General features: G+C 35.4%; 1 protein-coding gene across 2 annotated transcripts in view; it reads right to left on the bottom strand.

Annotated features, from left to right (window-relative positions):
* Positions 1–5,321: 5,321 nt before the first annotated feature.
* Positions 5,322–21,669, bottom strand: part of LOC104524406 (protein kinase C zeta type) — a 51,537-nt gene continuing 35,189 nt past the window's right edge. For both annotated transcript variants that reach the window (XM_010167272.1, XM_010167273.1), the window contains exons 11-18: positions 18,812–18,898; positions 17,965–18,100; positions 17,131–17,218; positions 16,321–16,440; positions 15,294–15,373; positions 14,609–14,698; positions 6,793–6,908; positions 5,322–5,833 (exon numbers count right to left, since the gene is read on the bottom strand). In XM_010167272.1, the coding sequence (XP_010165574.1) occupies positions 5,746–5,833; positions 6,793–6,908; positions 14,609–14,698; positions 15,294–15,373; positions 16,321–16,440; positions 17,131–17,218; positions 17,965–18,100; positions 18,812–18,898 (805 nt within the window). In that variant the 3' untranslated portion in view covers positions 5,322–5,745. The remainder of the gene's footprint in view (positions 5,834–6,792; positions 6,909–14,608; positions 14,699–15,293; positions 15,374–16,320; positions 16,441–17,130; positions 17,219–17,964; positions 18,101–18,811; positions 18,899–21,669) is intronic.

The following is a 21,669-nucleotide window of genomic DNA, read 5'->3' as shown; positions in this document are numbered from 1 at the left end:
CCGTGCCGTAAAGATGGGTCTCGAAACGCGCCTGCCACCTGAAATGTTTGGTAGTCGCACCTCAGGCACGTTGGTGTTTGTTTTGAAGGGTCCTTCATCAAACATCACCTGCAGCAGCTTCAACAACCGATAATCAGGCCAACTGCAAAATATCATGCAGCGGGCCCCGCGCCTTCTGCACGTTCTTTGGCACAGAACAGCTCCGGGCCCGTAAGAGACGTTAACATGCAAAAATCAAGTTTTCTTTCTTCAGAATAACGCTCACAGGAGACCAGAAATAATTCCTGTTTGTTCCAGCTTTCCAGGACTGAAGGAAGGCAAGGTGAAGAGGCAGCGAGTGGTTTGGTTCTTGTTTCAGCCCCTTAGGATGAGCAAGCACGCCGTTAGCTGTGCCTCTTCCAAAACCAGGCTTTTGAAAGGCTAATTGTTTGGCTTTTGGAGGGCTTGTAAGAACGTGTCTCTAGTTTCTTCTCAGTGCAGTGTCATTCCTGGACAGTGACCCAAGAAAATGCATTAGTAAGAAGTGGGAACACTGGAAAAAGTATTTTGACATTTACAATCCATCCTTCTCTTGAAGGCAAACTAATAGCTATGCAGCATGTTTTCTTCCCTCTCTCCCACCCTCTAACTATTGGACTTTGTCTTTACAGGACGTTGACTGACAGCTGTTCCTGGCTTGAAAAAGAAGACTTAAATGAATGTGAAAAAACATGGGTTTTGTTAGTGAAAGACATCAGCCAAGATTCACAGTGCACAAACTGGCAAACAGTGCCCAGTTTTCCAGAGTTCTTCAGAAAGGTAGTGTACTGTATCCTTCTTGTTTGCACTTTGTGTACTTCTAACAGTAGTGACAGTCTGAATGATGATGTTAACAGGGGAAACGATCTGAAAATAGCTTTTAAATAATGTTGGTTTTCAGCTCTTTAGTCTCTACATGTAGTGGTGTGATTTAACATTGCGTGGCAGGTAGCATAAGGACAACTACTAGGGGCTTTTTTTGCAGGATGGCAAATTCTTTACAACATTTTGATGGAAAGAGGTAACCTGTGTAAGTATACCAACTGCTCATGAGCACTAGTATCTCCCTAAGGGAATGAAACAGAAAAAGGCAAACAGCAACAGAGAGGTTAATTAGACAGAAACAGCCATTACCCAGCTCTGACAGTGTTAGGCAATATCATCACACAAATACCACAGTCCTTCTAAAGTAGATTTTTTTTCCCCCCCCCCTGAACAGCAGCAGGTTGTTGTTTTCATCCTTAAGTCTCTATGGAACATATTAAAAGATTACTCTGTATCAATTTAGGAATGTTAATAAAAGACATATTGCATAAATTTCAGGAAGTTCTTGATTGCTTTATAAGCACTAAATGGAGATAAATGCAAATAAAATGTTCTTCAATGTAGTTTAGCATTCTCAGTATTTGTAATATGGGTTGATTGAACTGCATTTGTTTGAAGATGCTTGTGTGTGTGTCTATATATCATAAGAGTTCTGAGGAAGAGAGTCTACAAAAAGAAGAAGTCTTTACAATTGGAATGGAAGACTTTCAGTGGGTACCATTTCCATCTTTTTGCAAAGAGAAATGTCTAAACCCAAAGGATCTTCACTCCCATCAGCAAACACAGAGTGAGATCGACCATCTACACCAAGGACAGAGCCAAGCAGATAAACTGAAAAGTTTACCTTATACAGCTGAGAAAACATGCTGTGTAACTGTTACAGATCAAGCCAAAAATATGGTTGGGGAGGACACAATAGGTATTTCAAAACTGTATGCGAGTCCTAAATCACGTCAGCTCACTCAACACACACGCTCTACACCCCACTTGGCATTGTCGCAAAGTTCTGCAACATCTTTCAGCTTTCAACGGCGCTGCAGAGGGACTGTACAGAACAGTGGGGAAAAACCAAAAGAAAATGATAGGAAAGAACTTCCAACACAAACACATCAAGGGGATATTTCATCTGGTGAGGCCAGATACGCGGCTGCTGAGAAGCCGCCTCCTCTTGCGAGCGTACCTGGAACTGAAAGCTGCACGGAGAAGACAGAAAATCAGAGTGAAGGAACTTCAACTCTTGACAGTTGTCCAATGTGTCTGATTAATTTTCATGGAATGTAAGTTTGCTTTTATTTTTTGTTTTGTTTTTCAGTAGCTTCACAGTATACAAACCCCAAAATAATGAAAATAAAAAGTACTTTACTCTAGAAGTTTTGTCTAACCCTCAGAATTACCTACTTATTCAGTTTAGGAGTTCATGATTACTATACTATACTGCTTCAAAAAGAAAACTAAGTTTGAGCTCTCTGGTAAACCAGAGAATAGTGAAAATAAAAGGATGTGACTTTTTTCTCTGTATTTGCAGACTGTCACAACTGGATATTGATAGCCATCTTGCTAGGTGCTTGTCTGAAAGTGCAGATGACATCATGTGGTAAATCCAGAAGAATGAAGAACAAAGGAACAAGGCCAAGGATGAACCTTTCTCAAAGGAAAATGGTGTCAAGGAAGCACATCCTTGTCTCATCTACTATTTTGTTAACTTAATAGTAGCAGGGAAACAATTTGTAAGCTTGAGAAAGGCAACCTTTTCTATGAATGACAGTAAGTGACATTTAGTGATAACTGGAAGGGATGAAATAAACTAGAGGGGGTTGTTCTTTGCCCCAAGTACAGTTAATTGTTTACTAAACAGGGTATCTTCTGTCTCCAGTCACAGACTTGCAGTTCAAATGAGTTCCTTGTCCGAGGGCTGCACACAGAGTAGTACAACTGTGCCTGTTCCAGCTATTGTGATCACAACTGCCTTCACATACAGGGAAGAGGGGGACTCAGATTAACAAAATTCAGTAGCCGAGTGGTTTCCTATCTCAAACTTGTTCCCTGGACCTCAAAAACACACACAGCTCAGGTGCAATCCAAAGATACAGAATAAAAACAGCATACACTACCAAAATACAGGAAGAATGCGACAGATTTAATTTACAATGGGGTCTCTTTAAAAAGTGCAAGCTGAACATAGCTCCATTTACTGAGAAATAATAAGAGCCTTAACTTTTTCATTAAAGTCTTTAATAGATGTGCAAGAATATAAATGATCTTAGCTGTTATGGATTAGTATACCATCTTCTGCACAATTAAAACTGGTCAGCAAAGATCCCAACTAATTAATTATACAAAACTACAAGAACATATTTACTGTTTTACAATCATTAAATTAGCTAGAATTTTCATTTACTATTTCAAATAAGACAACTATATATCATTACCAGATCCATTTGTAATATATTAGGATTTTTTTTTTTCCCAAACCACATTTAATTACATCCTTCATTTTCTTTTATTTATAAAACAAGTACTTTATATAAAAATTTCCCCTTCATCATGAACAGAACATTATTTAAACACTTGCACATGAGCAACCAAACTTGTATCCAGCAAACTATTTGGCAACACAGCAACATTGTAAATGCCTGTAAATTTTTAAATAAAATCAAGTAGTCTTCACAATGTTTGTTTAGCAAATGTGTCTTTCTGTTCTTCCGTCCCTCCCTCCCAAAATGTTCTGAAACCTAGAAAAAAGGTTAAAAAAAACCCCCAACCCACATTCCTAAGATTTCCATTGTAAAGTCCTATGCCCTGGCATGTCAAAGGACAGCTTAATCTGTCATATTTCCATTCATGAGCTGCCTGCAGTCACTCTGATAACAATTCATTAGTTTTATTACCAGGGGAGTTGAAAACACTGAAAGAAAAATTATTCAGAGTAAATAAAGCAATTGCCAGGGAGAGGGCAAAAAATGAGTAATTTAAAAAAAATGTCAGATCACATTTAAAATGTAAATGTTTCCTTTAGTAGATAATAAAGTATCTAAAGTCCAGGCATTTGAGGCAAGTACTTCTTACTGGTTAAATTATTTAGTGGTGATTAAAACACATTTTGCTTACTATGAAAAGCTACGGTCCAACAGAGAGAAACCCACAACTGAAATCTGAATGGGATTAATATAACTAAATAACCACAGGTCTGCATAATTGTGGCTAATGAGGGGATACAAAGTGGAGATTGTTAATCCATGGTTAATTGAAAAATTTAAACAATGTTTTGGCAGTCTTGTCCTAGCACCTCATGACTTGGATGTGAATCCGAAAGATGTCATGTTCAGCACCTAATGCAATGCTGTACCCTGAGAAAACCATATGTGAATGTAAAGAAAGCAAAAGTGGTGGAGTTTATACTGCATTTTACACCAAATTAGGTGAGATGTCATGGCACAGGGTTTCTCATTTTTGCCTTCCCACATAATTAATTTTTTTTTTCCTTCCTATCTCTACAACCCACACAAAAATCGAGCAAAAAGAAATAGTGCCTCTGCTGTTAGTGAGAGGCAGGTCACTCGTCACAGCCCCGGAGGCGTCAGACAGCGACCACACTTACAATCCTCGAGCCTAGTGACAGGAGCTTTTCCAAGCTGAGAAATTGTTCAACCTTTTGATGTAAGACACCCTTTTCCCTGCCCCTCTCCCCCCGGCCCAGTTTCCACTAGAAGGGATTTGATAGTTATCTTTTGCTTTATCCAATTTTTAGATATTCATTTTTCTTCCATTAAAAAAAAAATTACTACTTTGATGCAAATCATTTTACCAAAACATCCCATTCTTTTATGTAGAATGATTAGTTATTAATATACACTGAGTAATTCTAAGCAGACAGTTTATCATAAGTAGGAGGTGTGCTTTATCAGGAAAGTGTATTTTATATTATGGTTATTCTAGATTTGCTAATTAAACTTTAAGGCTATGCTTTATTATGCTTTTGCTCTATTTCTGAATATTTGTACTGCTGACAAAAATACTTTTCAAAAATCTAATATACAACACAAAATAATCGTAGGTGTAGGCACTGCTTAAATATTTTCAGAAATCTTTTGTGTGCAAATTTAGTTTTCTTCAATCTATACATTTTGGTAAATTTGGGGTTTCAAACAGATTTTGAAATTGATACCATCAATTCTAATTGGGAATTAATATTGCTGACTCACTCTGCATTTCAAATTCTATAAAGATGCAAATGAACATTAGGCCACAGCTGTGAACTGTAGATTTCAAATGTAAATAGTTACTTAATATTAACAAGCAGAACTTACCAGGTTTAAGAATGTTCCAAATATGTAATAATTCTTCAATGCAGTTTATCCATTTAGGCACTTAAATCTTGTACCCAAATTTATGTTTTGATTGCTAATAAAACACAACTCCTTTTATATATATCTGAGACGTTTTGACAGGTACCACTTGTGAAAAAAGGCATCAAAAAATAAGCTTCAACACCACCATAATATATTTTATTCTTCAGGATGTTACACTGTAATATTCTTCAACTGGTAGCTCATTGCATCAAATGTTTGTAGAAAGTGTGTAGATCTCAAAAGTTTTTCAGAATCTCCTTTTCCAGGGATGCAATGAATGTTTCAATCCTTCATAAAACAGGCACAAAATACAAATTCCTTCATTAATGAAGGCAGTTCTGTCAGTGCCCAGACCTTAAGAATCACTAAGTGGCAGAAGACACCCACCAAAGTCATTATTTCTCTTCTTTGATTTTCAGCAGCAATTATTATTTTTTTTTTAATCATTGGTCTCCATCCAAAATCTTACAGTCCCCCGCCTCGCATGCATATACTGTATTTAAGGATAAATTTAAAGGTCATTCACATTGTCCACAACAAAGATGTCATTCCTTCATACTGTTTCTTCTGTTGACAGCAACAATGGATTAATATATTCAAATCCTTCAAATTCTGACTGGTCTATTCGCTTTATTACATCTCTGAAAAAAACAAATAAAAGCATTGATTTAGTTTTATCAATTGCAAATGCTGTTTTTGTTTCTGTACTTTTTCTTTGAGTAACAACAAAATACCTGACAGAAATATGTCTGCATATGAAGTTGTACAGAAGCAACAATAAATGTGAAAAAACTCTCTGAACATAGAAATATTTCATGTTTTATCCCAGTATCCAAAAGCAACACTTTAGAATCAGCTTTATTAAACATCTGATTAGACCAAATGCTCATTCTAGAGCACCATCAATCAGCAGCTCTACAGACTTCAGTTAGAAATTGGGAAGAATGCAAAGTGCTGGAAATTTAAGAAATATGTTTTCTGCAAAGATGAAACCAGGGAACAGGACAACAGGCTGGAAACATTTGGAAAAGAATGCACTGTACTTTTCAGCAGAGGGCATCCCGTCAGGTAAGGAAAAAAACAAACATAAATAAAATACTTAGTGAAAATGTAAGTGTATAACACGCAAATCTTTGCTACTCTCTCACAGTAAAGCTTACCTGAAAATCCTGGCTACACAGATTCAGGATTCTGAGTCTCAGATTTTTAATAAACCCAAAATTTCATTTGATTCATTTCACTTCTGTGTCAAAATGCTAAGTAAGCAGCAGAAAGTTTCATTATATTTTTAATAGAATAGCACAAAAATTTCAAAACAAACCACACACTACTATGCTCTTTAATGAGAAAGAACATTTTAAAGTTCTTTACAAGGTGTATTCTAAGTGCCACCTGGCATTAATGTCACACACAAGCCTTGAAAGAAAAATGCACCTTGAGGGAAGGAAAAAAAAAGGCAAAAAAGCCTGGATCCCTCTCCAAACTGCTGCATTCCTCAGCAATTAGATACTACATAGTCTCTTCTTAGTGATTTTCAAGTAATTTATAAATTAATTTCTTAATATGCAATTGTATTTAAGGGAAAAAGACACAAACATACTCATCATCTGGGGTTAGCTGCACAGGTTCGCTGGTGAACTGTGTATCAAAGTTATCCAAACCATAATCGTCTGTGATCTGAGGCTGAAACGGAGGGGTTGCTTGCTTCTTTTCCAGCTAAGAAAAAAAGAGGGGAGGGGAAAAATTAAAATATTGAATATTTACAAAATTCCTGAAGAACATCAACATACATTGGTTCAACAGTGCATGCACAGAAAACTCACTGTTGTCGAGTTTCATACTGGTAGAAGACAAACACATTAAATACAACCTGACGTTAAGTTTTAGACTAGTAGATTTGACACTAAATGGAATATGCTCGTCCTGTTTATCCTACTGCTGTAGTTTAAATACAAAAATGTGAAAAATTATCAGAAATTAATAACTTTTTAAGACTATAGAAAAAGCTGCTTCCCAAGTCTCTTTCCCCTGTATATTAGGAAAAAACTTTGTTGCTATATACATCTGGCTCAACAGTTTCTGAACTGAGAACACACTCCAGAAGCTTTGCATTCAAGCTGAGATGCTTTCCTACAATAAAACTCATTTTCCCTTTTATAAGCTCCTCTAAAGTGGCCTCTTGTAAAGGCAGCCTCGTAGATTACATCAAATCAACATAACCAGACTTACTTGTCCATGTTAATTCCAGCACAGAACAAAGAACTAAGCAATACTGAAGTCCTGATCAATCACTAGCTGTGTGGGTGATTAAATCATTAAAAACAAGTAGTGCTAATCAACAAAATAGCTAAAGCAGCCCAGAATTTCATTCTGCAATTAAAATTTAACCACGAATACATCTACTTACAGTATTTCCTGCTACAAGAACTGGAAACACAAATTAATCTTCCTCAGCAGGGATAGTCAATAAAACATGAGAAATTTATTTTTTTTACTCAAATTATGCTGTTGTATTAGAACCCTTTCTCATTTGCAGTACCAGTAACACGTTCAAGAGTGTCTATAGTTTTCTGATTAAGGCAAACCCCTGCTGTCCTCCAGGGTTATTAGATCACTTCTATCACAGGTTTGAGTGATAGAGAAGCTGATGACAAATTAAATATTATTTGTTTAAATCAGTACCCAGAGCAGTTCCAAAAATGTGCAAGAAGAAATCTACCTTTTTTATCTTGTTTTCAAACAGTCATAGTTCCAGGCCCAGTGGAAAATCACAGATAGGAGTTTTAACTTTTGGAAGCTGGTGGAAGCCTGAACAATTGATCCAGCTGATACACTGAACCTGCGTTATCAAAACCACTCAACAATCATGTTTTGTGATTTGACATGGCCAGCTAAGTTCTTGCAGCTAAATCACTTTTTAACCACAAATGACAAGTAATACAAGTGCTTTCTACATGTTACATCTATCATATTACTGAGTCTCCCATGTGAAATATTATAACCAGTAAACCAATGGAGCTCTTGTAGAATTGACTATGAATTATTTGAATGGATTTATACTTCTCACATTTTTCCTGAAGTTATTAATTATACACCACTTGCTTTTGTGAGCAAAATCCTCTTCATCATGACTTGCAATATCATACCACACCCTAATATACAGAGTATCTATCAAACCAAAGAAAGCTCTCTTCTGCTTCATAAAGAGGGAAGAAAAAAAAATCTCATGTGCAACGTACGACTTCAGTCAATACTGAAACTCTCTGGTTGCAAATCGGCGTTTGCCGATCCACACAGTCCAGGAACATGCAAACTGGTTCTGTCACATACTAAACAGACCATGCAAGAGCCAAGTGACAGCTACTGCTCAGATCCTTCATACCAGCCACCCAGCTACTTCAGAGCATTCTACTCTGAAAAATCAGTAACAGGTGAAAAATAGTGCTTCGCATCCAGGACAGGAACTTCAATAATAAAACCTGTGTGAAGTGAACCACACTGGTAACACACAACCAGAACAGCTGATTTTTCAAACACTTTTTAGTCTAACTAGAAATTCACAGCATTTCAAAGACATTTCTTTGCTAAACACATGATTTTAGTTAAGTTTGTTCTACAAATATCTATGTGTTTTATGGAAAGATGATTTACCAAATAGTAATGTCCAGAGCTGTCAGCGTGCTGAGGTAACGCCTCATACTAAAAACATGTAATTCAGGGATGGAAGGTGACAAAGGTAACAAGAAATGCATTAATGCTAGAGAAGAATTATGAAAAAGTGTAACATTTTAGAAGGTGTAAGCTGTACCTTCATGCATTTCCAATGCCTCACTGATTAGAAATAGTAAGAAAACCAAAATATCTGTGTGCTGCAGTAAATGTCAAGAGAAAAACAGTAGAACTAAAAGCAATTGGTAGTGTCTTTCATTCCAAATACAGGATCCTTACATCTACCTATTAATGAGAGCTATGGCAAAACTCTTCACGGGCACAATGGCCATGAAGAAATCTTATTACTCAATAAGTAAAGAATCATCGTGTTCATTAAGCATTAAATAAGAAAATGTCATACACAGAAGTCTTAAAATTAGCTCACAAATTGACATTAAAAATCCACAGAATTTTTAGGATCAGACTCTAGTGCTTGTCAGCCAGACATCAGGCTGAGAAAACAGAGGTTCATGAGAAACCCAACGTCAAAAGGATAACCAGCATGCTCGTTACAAGGTAAGGCATGGCAAATGATTAAACTGGCAATTAAACATACCATCTCAATAAAGATGCTAGCATATATTGCCTCATAAAATATGCTTTTTTAATCAACTGCAGTTTTACTTTTTATATATAGATATGCTTATAGATGCTACTAAATTTTGTGTATTTTGTAAAAAGAATGTAATTCTCGCAGCAACACTTTGAGAGTTGTTATTGAACATTAAGGAAAGTGAATATTTTAATTTGGCCCTAGAGTGCCAATTTAGCAATAGTTATAACTATAGCTATGTTATACGTAATAGATAACCATATATTTTCACAATTCTTCTATTTACAACCATCTAAAAATGCTCATTCTGCAAAACGTTTGCTTAATTGATATGCTGCATTCATGCAAAACTCCTTTAATTGAAGGAGGCTCTGACTACGCACACCAATCCTGGACCCAAAAATGGATTCAAGTCATTACACTGCCTGTAGAATAAAGTGATAGAAGAGTTTCTGAGATAAGAATGCAAAAAAAAAAAATTGTGAGAATTGTGTTTTTCAGTGTTGGCATATGTATCTCTCAATATCTTTTCTGATTACTGCTTAGAACACATTTGCCAGCGTGGCTATTTTCAGAGTGCAGCTTTCAAAGCTTCCAGACAGGCCATAGACCATTTCACAAATATATTGCCTCTGCAAGAACAACAGCTCAGCCTTCAGTGATAACAGCAAGTCAGACTATGGAATTAGCAAGCTTGGTAACTTAAAGAGCCTTATTAAATTACTTGAAAATTCTGTATAAAGCTTAAATTGAGCCTAGTACAAAATTGTGTTTTTATGTATGGGCAGAAAAGACGTTTTCAGGGAGAGTGAAGGTCAAATTATGTCATGTACCTCATTTACCACTAAACATTTTCCGTTTGGTAATGACACTGATCAGCATGCAATTGATTAAAGAATAAACTGCTAGTTATTTCAGAATTAAATCCTGGTTTAATTATGTCTTCCTGCCTTCTCTGAATTTTGGAGAGATTATATTAATCTACAGGGCATAAAACTGACCACTATACGAATCAGAAGGAAGTTAGTTATCTGTATGTGACACATTGTAGACTAGGAGCATTTGGAACCATTTTTACCTTCCTCTGAAGCTTCTGGTATTGGCTTTGACAGAGACAGGCTACCAGACTTGATCATTACTCTGATCTGTTTTGGCCTAGGTGGTATGTACAGTCTGGGTCAGCCTTGCTGGCCACTGGAGGTCACCGTTCCTCTAGAGAAATATCAGATAGAAAATCAACATTCAAAACTCCCCCTGGAAGAGACCTAATGACACTAATGGAAAATCGAAAATCATGATCTGTTCTCATGCAACACACCCTCAGTGGTAACAGCAGCATATGACACAGTGACAAGCCTGTTTAATGTGTGGTTTTGTATGGAGATTGAAATTCCTTGAAGTTTTGTTTTCATAATTTTCATTTTAAAATTACAGTACATTAATCAGGCTACAGGTTATTAGCCCACCACTACACACCTTTTGCTGGGAAAGGAGCAGAGAGTCTTCTTTCTGCTTCACAATTTTGAAATACCAAGTACTAGACAGTGTTTAGTACCAGTTGCAATTCTTACTTTTTTTAAACATCGTTTGGTATCTGCTCTTGCAGAAGCAAAGCCCAGTTTTCTGTTAATGTTAATTCCTGTGAAGCTGCCAGTAAGGTGAGATCCATTTGAAGGAAACTGTCTCTGCAGTTTGCATTGTGTCTGCATTCTCTTCCACTGATTAAAGCTAAACCGTCTCATCAGCCACACTGAACTTAAGTGCTTCTTCTGAGATTTAAACAATTCACCACAAAGTTTCACTTTTCGTTCACTTTCTACACTAGTATTTCCAGCAATCTACCAGCAATTCCCATAGTTTTTCTGCTTTTGGGGCAAATATGGCAAACTAAAGCACCCTAACAATAAATAAAAACTGCAACTGTCATTTAGATATTAAGACTCAGATTTCTAATTTAATGTTCCACGGAGTTGCAGGGGACATAAGACTGTAATTAGTAAAACTGGCAATTTAGGAATATAAGCATACAAGAATGGGAAAGCTACTGGTTATATTTAGCAGGAAGGGAAACTTGGGCCAGATTAACCACAACACATTATACAGAGTACGTAATTTACTTGAATTAGCCGTTAACCTCATTCTTACCACCACAGAGCAGAGACAAAATCTGTCATGTAGACAAATTTGTAGTAGCACAGATACCAACGTTGTAATTCTAAAATTTATAATCACTAAAAAAAAAGTTACAACCTCCATAATCTAACTTAAAAATACCCAGGTGAGCATAACATAAGTGAAAATTAGTTACCAGTGACTAAAATGATTACTTATATTACTGATATGGGTAGGAAACCTGGTTTTAGGCCAGGACATCAGAGTAAATAGCAAAAAGGTGATCAATCAGAGAAAAAGCTTGTGTTCCAGGTTTAAGTGCATGAGGAGTACTGATGGAGATGGGGGAAACCATGAAACTGTAACTGGGTAGTGAATCCCAATAGATCAACATCCCATCAACATCTCCAGAAGCATCATGAAATGGAAGTTGTAAGGAAGACAAAATTGGCTCCTCCCAAACAAGAATGGCAGCGTGAAAGAAACAGCAAAATGAATATTTAAAAGTGGAAGTAGGGTGGTGAGATTGTCATTATGAGTCAGTCGCAGCTCCGCACTAACAGCAAGGCATTCATCTAGATGTTAGACATCAGACTGCCTCTTTCATGTTACACTCAGTAAAGCATAAAAGCGCTCTTAAATAAATCATACAGTGAACTTGCAGCCTTTAACTTGAGAAAAATGAGTGAAAAAAAATATGTTGGTACAGTTCTAGAAAAAACCTTACTGCGTCTGTAAACAGCTAACAGGAGCCATGGCTCTGTAGTTCTTTTTTCAGTATATAGTGGATAAATACCATAAAACCAGACACTAGGATAAGAACAGACTTCAAGTACTGAAACAATTAAATAAATAAATAAATAAATAAATAAGGTTGTCTTGTTACTTCCCTGAATGCTGTTAAGCCATCCCACATGCAGAGTGAGTAATCTCAAATGTTCTTAGCTGTGCCACACACAACTCAAATTACTAACACTAGGAAAAAAATGTTTATGGGTATACGGGCTCACCTTACCACTATTTATTTTTCCATTTAACTCAGGCTTCATACAGAAAAAAAATTTAGTCAGCAATAGACACTTGTTCCCTTGTGTTTCAACTTGAAAAGATTTGGAAAAGCTTTTAAGTCAAAATCTTTTCTACTCATCGCCTGCATTTCAAAGAAAATTCTAATAATTACAAAAGCTTTCCAAATATATTTTCATTTTCTTCCATATATATTTCCCAACACTCTTACTAGTAATTTAGCTTAAAACTTATCTGACATTTTAGATCCTCCTGAACAGCACTGTCCATATCACAGAACAGCACAGACAACAACCTAAATCTTTCAATTCTTTTTTTAATAGATGTTTAATAACAAAGCTTTCAGACAAAAAAAAAAAATTTAAAAAATCATAACATAAGTCTTGACCAAGAAGTACCAATTGCAATTAAGAGTTTCTTATTCAAGTAAACAATACAAATCCAGCAATCTACTCTCTCAAAAAACTCTGCAAAACAGAACAGAAACCCTGCAGTATCTGACATTTATGCTCCACCACAAACTCGAGCAAGATGCATTACATCAGCACTAGGTACCTGACATCATGAAAAATAACAGGCTTAAAAGAGAATACAAAACAAGGGATGTCTGACAAAATTAAAAACAGTCTTCATTATATGAGTAATTTTTAAGTATTGCCAAGTATTTTACAACACTGGCTCCTTGTGTAGTGGGTGTCTTCTCTGAAGAATGTTAACAATGAAGGTCTCAACAGCAGCTTCAAAGGAGAAATGTCACTGTGCAGTTTGCTCTCCTCTGAACCCCTGTCATGTTACTCCAGGCGCTGCTGCCTGCCTGTTTCTACACTTACTGTGGGCTTCCTAGGACTAGCAAGATATTACACGTGTATTTTTTCACTGTTCAACTGGGTATTAACAAATGTAATGCTGAGAAGGCAGCGGTCCTGACTTAACTGGGTTATTGCTCAAGTGTCAATAAACACAACGTCATTTCTGTGATGGTTTTCTATGATAAAGACAGAAGTAGGCACAATTACCAACAGAAGCTTTTACAAAAACTACAATTTCAATAAAACTTTATGCCTGCAAAACCACTGAAATGCAAGTCATCTACTCCAGGAGGAACTAAAAACTTCCCTCACACCAGCAGTAATAAAGAAAACCTGAAAGTAATAATCAGAGAATCATTTGAAATAACCACACTGCTTTCAAGCCACCTCCTTAAGAAAAAGGACCTGATCATACTCACGCCTACTCCTGTTACTAAACCCTGTTACCTACCAGAATAATCCTACTGATTTAAAAAATTATGTAATTTGTAAATCCACTGGTGGTTTGTTTTGGTTTTTTTTAACGTACTAAATGTAGACAACAAATGCTTCCAGTACCTGAAGCGCCTCATCTTCCATGGTTGTATCTAAACTGGTCTCATGACACTTAGTCTGTTGGCTGTGTTAACTACTAACCTTGTCAAGGCAGAAAGGTTTCTAATCAACAAGAGAAATTAAGTACCAGAATAGCATTCCAGGAGTCTGTCTTTCCTTTTTCAATGCAGCTTGAAGTGTTTACTAATAGGACGATATGAAATGACAACCCAGAATAGCAAGGCACTAAATTCTCATACTGGAAATCTATGCAGCCCTTCACGCTACAATTGCAGGTACCTTGTGTGTGTGCTGAGTAAATTCCACAGCAGCAGAACCCAGTGCATGAGTGTGCAGAAACCAAGCAATAAATGGTTCCACCAAGGCTTTAATATGTTTTTTTAAGATGTTCTCTGAAATTCACCATTTATCTTAAAAACAATACCCGCAAGTTGTAACCATTCTTAGAGTTTGGAAGCAAGCCAGAGTTTTGGTCATGAAATAGAGCTTGTTTCCATATGTTGTGTCACCTAGAGAAAGGAAAATAGCTTTTATGTTTGTGGAATCGAATTTCACTGTTTTTAAAGGGGTTGTTACATACACACACAATTAATAAACTAAAAGAATATTCCTTTTGAACACATATAAACAGAAGTAATTATTATTTTTACCAGATCCCAGTCTATGCTGCGGAAAAATGTATGAGACTTGATATCAGAAAATCCCGTCTGTGGCTGACAACCAAGCCTTTCTTTGGGATCCTGTGGAAAACACAGAAACTCATATGACATACTCCAAGCCAGTTACAGTCCATGCTTCCCAAAAGCCCACATACATGACTCCAGTATTCCCTATTACTATGCAAACTGCTGCCAAGATACACATATTATGGCTATCAAGGGGTTTTCATTCTATTTTCTTTTTTTTTTTTTTTTGGACAAAGTTTGTTTGAAATTTCATTTTTAAATTAGATTTTACAACTTCTTAAAATAAAAATAAATCTAGATTTATTTAGTAATGTCTAATTCATACCCTTCTTTACTCCATTAAAAAATTATAATGGTTCTACAGATTTCAATCAGCTTAATTAAATAAGTAAGTATTACAGAAAAGAGTTTATAAACAAGCCTATAGTTATTTTTTCCCACTAGGTGCAGGCTTTTAAATCAACTCTGTGCTGGGGAATTCCCTCAGGAAATTAGCAACTAAGTAGTGGGGTTTTTTTTAACATAGAGGATACCAAGGTTTTATAGGTTTTCTTAATAGTAAGCAGATTAACTTCTTAACTGTATTGCTTTCAACGGGAAGTTCTGACTTCCAGATCTTAGATGCTAAAAATAAGAGAATGTTATTTACCTTGTTTAAAAATCCTTTTAACACATGGGAAGCCTTGACAGAAAGAAACCTTGGAATCCGGATTGGCTTCTCAAGAATAACTGTTACAGGTTTAAAAACAGCAATATTGTTTTTTGGTTTATGACATTGACCATGATTTCAATACAAACACTATATTATTTAAATATGTTACCATTTGGAAAATGGGATGATATGGTAATTATTTAAAATAATGCAAACAAAAGGAGCTACAGTAATTCAAGGCAGTGTTATACTGGCATTTCAAAATTTCCTAAAAGAAATGTTCGCTTCATTATCTTTTTCTATTGTTTGTTGGGTAAACAGGGAGTAAAACATTTCCAGTGTCCTCAGTGTATGGAAAAGTGTGATTTTAAGCAGTAATTAATTTAACATTAGGCTTGTCAAGAAGGCTACGGCAGATTCTGCTACATAATGCCAGTAACTAGTTTAAAGAATAGTTCTGCATATTAGAGAGTAGGCAACTCTGAAGTTTCTCTTGTAATAAATATGGCAAGTGTTACTACTTTTGTTTAGAAAAATTCATACATCATTATTCTTGAAAGACAAAATTGCTAAAAAAAGTTATATTAATTTCATCAGCAGTAAAAAAAAAAATTAGATGGACCAAAACTACAGGTTGATGAGTTTCTGTTAAGAAAGATCCTCCTATCCTCTCATGTAGCACTGAATTTTGAAACTAATTCTTGGCCTGTGGACTGCCTTTTAACAAAGACACCATTCCATACAATTTCTGTCTGTTATTTCTGAACTAAGGACATTTAAAAAAAAAATAATAAGTTATTGTCTAAAGAAGGCTTCCTAATTCCAGACCATTTTATCTGAGTTCAACAAAATAAATTCCTGAGATGAAGAACTGGAAATACTGGGATCCTTTATCTGCAGTAGATCTACAGGCAGCTATGGGATAACAATGAAAGAGGAAAACCTAACTGTCCTACTGGAACTGCTGATTTTCATTAGTTCTCCCCCAAGAAAGAAAAAAACCCATAAATTAAAATTACTGTACCTTGGAAGAGGTAATCTTCAGTGTTCATGTCTGGATTGTCAGTAATAATATCAAATGGAGACCTTCCTGCCATCATTTCAAACATCAACACACCGAGAGCCCACCAGTCCACACTGAACCCTGTAAATATTCACAGAGCAGATTTTCAGCCAGTACTCCTTGAATTTAGGTGTTAATTATCTCTCATATAAATAAATATTAATGGCCTGGTTCTACAAAATAGTGAAATTCTCTTACTTTGAAGCCACAGACATCATGCCTGACACTAGCACTGGGGGATGAGCATGAAAATCTTCTAAATTGGGATTAGAAAAGGTAATCTGGAGAGGAGGTTGGTTTTGGGTTTTTTGGGGTTTTTTTTTAAAGAAGTTGAACATTACAGTATCTTATATAACTAAATTACAGATTCAACCTATTGACCAGATCAGTTGACAAACAACAACACTGGTTAAAAAGATTATTATACTTTGAATTCTGCATGAGCAATAACTTCTATAACCTTTTCTGGAGGACAAAAGTAGCTGGGATGTTAAGTTCTTCAAGGAACAGACTTGGTTTTGCTACAGTATAATTTAATAATTAATTTTCAGGGTAAATATGATTTAAAAGAAGCTGAAATGAGTGATTGCAAGAGAAAAAAATAAACTTATCGTTTCAGAAAAAATTAGACTGTCAATACACATTCAATTTTCTCAACATATAATGGCACAAAATTGTGGAAATCTAAAAATAATTGTATTTGAGCCAACCTACAATTACAATTTTGCTTTGTGATTTATTATAACCACAAATTGTTTAGTCAGAGCTTACCATATTCTTCTCCTCTGAGAATCTCTGGTGCAATATAATTTGGTGTCCCACAGAAAGTGCTTGTAGTGTCACCAGGGCCCAAACCTTCCTACATGCATAAATAATTTCATAAATTAAAAGCCGAGCTCCTTTTCTGGGAATTTCCCTTAATTAGACTTATAAAGCCAACTTAGCTAGGGAATCTAAAGACCTTCCTCTCAAAAAGGCAATGCCAGAGGAAAATACATGCTCACAGTGCTCAACGCTGGCTTATGACTTTACAATTTATCATCAGCAAATTAATTAAAACTGAGTCACAAATCATTTGTAACAACATTTGCTTACTCTTTACAGATACATTTTTAAAAAATTTCAGACAAAACCCAATTTTCAAACAGATGTTGGGAAAAAACCTTCTATTTTTAGGAATGAAGGAATCAAACTCTCTGTATTCCAAATGAAGCCCCACAACCTCTGCACTTTTGATAGTGGAGAAACATTCTAGTCCAGCATCTAGTCCAAAATCCGTAGAAACTGGTGCAATATTTATTCTAAGGAAGGAATGAGACAAGCTCTCCTCATTATATCACCATTACATGCCTTAACTATAGTCTGAAAGAAGTTAAAAAATAAAAAAGAGACAAAAATTACAAACGTGGTTCTATTCTTCAACAGTCATTTTTCAGAATAAAGTTCCTATTCCACAACCAAATTCTGGGCTCAGTAACACTGGTGTTAGTGAAAAGATAAGGATAAATTTTCTCAGTTTTCTCTTAATATCACTGGCTGCAGTGGTTGACTTAAAAGCATAACCAGAGATACATATTTCTGAATGACAAGAGAGAAACATCCTACCTTGCACATGCCATAATCTGTTAGCTTGATATGACCCTCTGCATCTAAAAGAACATTGTCTAGTTTTAAATCTCTGTAGATTATGCCTCTTTCATGTAGGAAGTTTAGAGCAATACAAATTTCAGCAGCATAAAACCTGAAATTAAAAAAGAGAAAATTCAAATTAGCATTAAGATTGCACAAGAGCTACTAGTGCAGTTTAAAAAAATCTGTTCTTAAAACATCACTTGACTGTCAGCTTCTCTCTATCAACAGAATACTAAAAAGCAGCGACACTTATTCATAAGGATACTGATCTCATATACTGTAAAACTATTCCTTAAATTAAATGTGGGAAATTATTTTTTCATTCTACTAATTAAGAAAGTATTTATTCTTTAACCTACAGAATTTTTTCTGAAAATTCCAAGTATGACATAGATGATCTGTATTTTCAGCTTAAGATTTACAATGAGACTATGTAGTGCAAAGCCGTGCAAAATAGATTTCTAATCTTCTCCTATCAACACTGTATTCATTCAGTGTATACCAAAATAAGCAGAATAGTTTCATCTTCTATCAACAGATCAAAGAAGCATTACCTAAATATGAAGTAGCAAACAAAAGTAAATAGAAAGAACTGTTAGTACTTCACAAATTCTTACTTTCTTTAAAAACAAAAAAAAAATCGTTCAAAAAATAAAATTAACATTTCTTCCCAGGGCAGAACATTCTAAACTTAAGAATCAACTTTTTGTTCTTTCTTTGCTATTCATATTCTCTTATGAAATAAAGTTTGGAAAGCATTTCATACAGCATTAAACAACTACAACACAGAAACCCCACGATAAGTGTGTTGGTGAAATACCTTGCGTGTTCTTCAGGAAGTTTTCTTTGCCTTTGCATATGAAACATAAGATCTCCTCCATTTACATACTCTATGACAAGAAACAATCTGAAAGTATATAATACAATTAATGGATTCCAAGGAAACTCTCAAGAAGAAAAAATTATTCTGATCCTTCCAATTTGAGCCATTTTCACTTCCACTCTTCAATTAGACTTCTAGATTTCTTATAGTTACAGAAACTATTTCAGAGAAAAAAGAGAGTACTTATTTGATCCATATTGTGCAGGATCATACCATTTATTGAAATGACAGACTAAATGTAAAGAGGAGGCAGCTGCACACAACAGGCTACTGTTTGGGGTGAAACCTGCAGAACTATTTAAACAGTACAGCAGACAACAGCATTCGCCTAATACGAGGTACTCACTCGGTGACAGATGTAAAAAACACCCTCAGCATAAAATGATATATTGGCTTTTTAAAGAGGGACTTAGAAATAAGAGAAGAACTATGCTAGAAGATGAGACATGGCAAAACCGAAAGGTTATCAAAAAAAGGTAAAGTTGTCATTTATTTGCAAAAAGACTTCAGAACAACAACATAGTTACATGACTATTGCTTAATTCAGTGATGTTAATTGACTTCTACGGAACAGAATCCCACAGTTTACCTTTGCTCAGGGAGTGCAGTGCTTTGAACAACAACTGACTGACTAAAAAAAAGCCTGCCTGAAACAATGCTGATTATTAAAAAAAAGAAAAAAGTTTTACAACTAAAAAATACTTTAAAAGGTGCATCAATTTAAATTCAAACCCTTCTTATTAAAGGGTAATCAATCAGTAATTTGACACAGATTTTCCTGATGTAATAATTATTAAATTGTTACTCTGCTTGATTAAATATTGTTCTTTTTTAATAGAAAAGCTGCAACATTAAATCTGAACAGCTTTGTAGATGACATGTGGTTTATATACACAAGTCAAGGTTTCTGCATGGACGAAATCCAAAACTTCTCAACTGTATTTTTGATATGGTTTTGCCACTAAAAGATCACCAGCTTTTAAAAATTACTTTATCATTAATGATAATTAATTACCATCAGGCATTATTACAGAGATCAGTATGTTTTGTAGCATTTGTAATACTAATTAAATATATAACTATGAAGCTTGCTGTTTGTGCTGCTTCGGTTCCTGAAAAGCTCAAGCAGCTCTAATGGAAGCAAGATGACATGACACATGACCTGGATGGAACACAAATTTACTTCCAAAAAAATTCAGTTTTATCTGAAGAGCATATGACAATAATATGTTTTAATTTAAAAGTTACATATCTAATGTGTTATTAATATACATATACAAATTTATTTCTGTTAAACCCTGTGATCATCACTGAACTCTTCCTGATACACTGTTAAGAAACACACTGTCATTCTTAGAAGAAGAAAAAAAGAGAGTTCTGTTTTGTATGGATAGACTGAGACTAAAGCATTTGAGGACTGAGAGACTCAATTCACAAATGTCCACTATTTATCAGAGGTTAAACCTAAATTTGGTGAGCTAGCAGGACAGATAATGAAATCCCACCCTCCCCTGACTTTGCCAAGACCTTTATCTGTAGAAAAAAGTGAATTAAAAGGACATGTAATGGAGCAGCTTCTGCTACTCTCTCCATGGCACGTTCACTAAATGGAAGATCTGGGCACAGACAGGCTGCAGCACCAAGGCTTACGAGTTCCTCTGTAGAACAAGTTTTTGAAACTGTCTTCTCAAAACAAACAAGAGAAAAGTCAGTAGGGGAAGAAATATAGGTGGAATCAGCCAAATAAAGAGACTTCTATTAGAGTTTGCAGGAAAGGTTTAATCCTTGGGAAAATATGATCCAGGCAATGCTGCCAAGGTCAGAGAGACCTCCAGGATGGAAACACGCTGAGGGAGGGTTTCTTACGAAGGCTGTGGCTGTCCCAGGAGGCAGTATTTCCTTATACACCTAATTTTCCATGAGTTGAAAACTCCTTTCCATATATTCACACACTGGAAAACATTCTATGTAGAAAACACACGCTCCAGTCTCTCAGACCATTCTAATCACAAGAATATAAACACTAAACTAAAAACCAAATAAACACTAAATAAAATAGGTAACAATGTCGTTTGTATTTTATTACAGGACTCCTAATATTTTTTGCTTCCACCTTTCCTATCCTATTTAGGAGCTTCCAGTGCTTTATCACTATTCAGATCCTGTAAAGTTGCTTGTGTCAAGTCATGTTCAAGCATGGAAGTGCGTGTCTACTGGTAGCCCTTGCTGTTTCTAGAAGGATTTATTCAAACACCAATGGTTTTACAGGATGGAGATTTCTGATTGTCACCATCCTTGGAAGACACTTATCTGGCAATTCTGGGCAAGCCAAGGCACATATTTTATTACAATAATAAAACAAGCATCATTAGTATTTGAAACAACATAAACAGCTACATTTAGCATCAATTAGCATCTTTTTTTATGTACACATTTATTTTATCTTTAAAATTTATTTAAAATTATATTTGAGAGAAAGAACATGTTCCTTTGGAACTTCCCTCGCCATTAGTACATTTATATACAAACTGTTCTCATATTACAACTTGTTTTCTTTGGGCCAATTAAATCAATCTGATGTTGATTAATTTATTCACTTGAAATCGGTTTCATGCTTGTCTTTGTTCCTGTAATTAAGTCATACTTGTGATTTTATAACATTACAGCTATAACCAAATGGTGAATTCATGACATTATGGCTGTATCCATGAAACTATAAACATAAAACTATAGTTTCACTGCAGGGAGAAGCTGGGCTGGAAAAACAGGACTCCTAAAGGTACAAGGGCAATACA

This window comes from Antrostomus carolinensis, unplaced genomic scaffold (genome assembly GCF_000700745.2).
Source record: "Antrostomus carolinensis isolate BGI_N321 unplaced genomic scaffold, ASM70074v2 scaffold24404, whole genome shotgun sequence".
Taxonomy (NCBI): domain Eukaryota; kingdom Metazoa; phylum Chordata; class Aves; order Caprimulgiformes; family Caprimulgidae; genus Antrostomus; species Antrostomus carolinensis.
The sequence above is the reverse complement of the archived record's forward strand: the minus strand, read 5'-3'. Positions and strand labels throughout refer to the sequence as shown.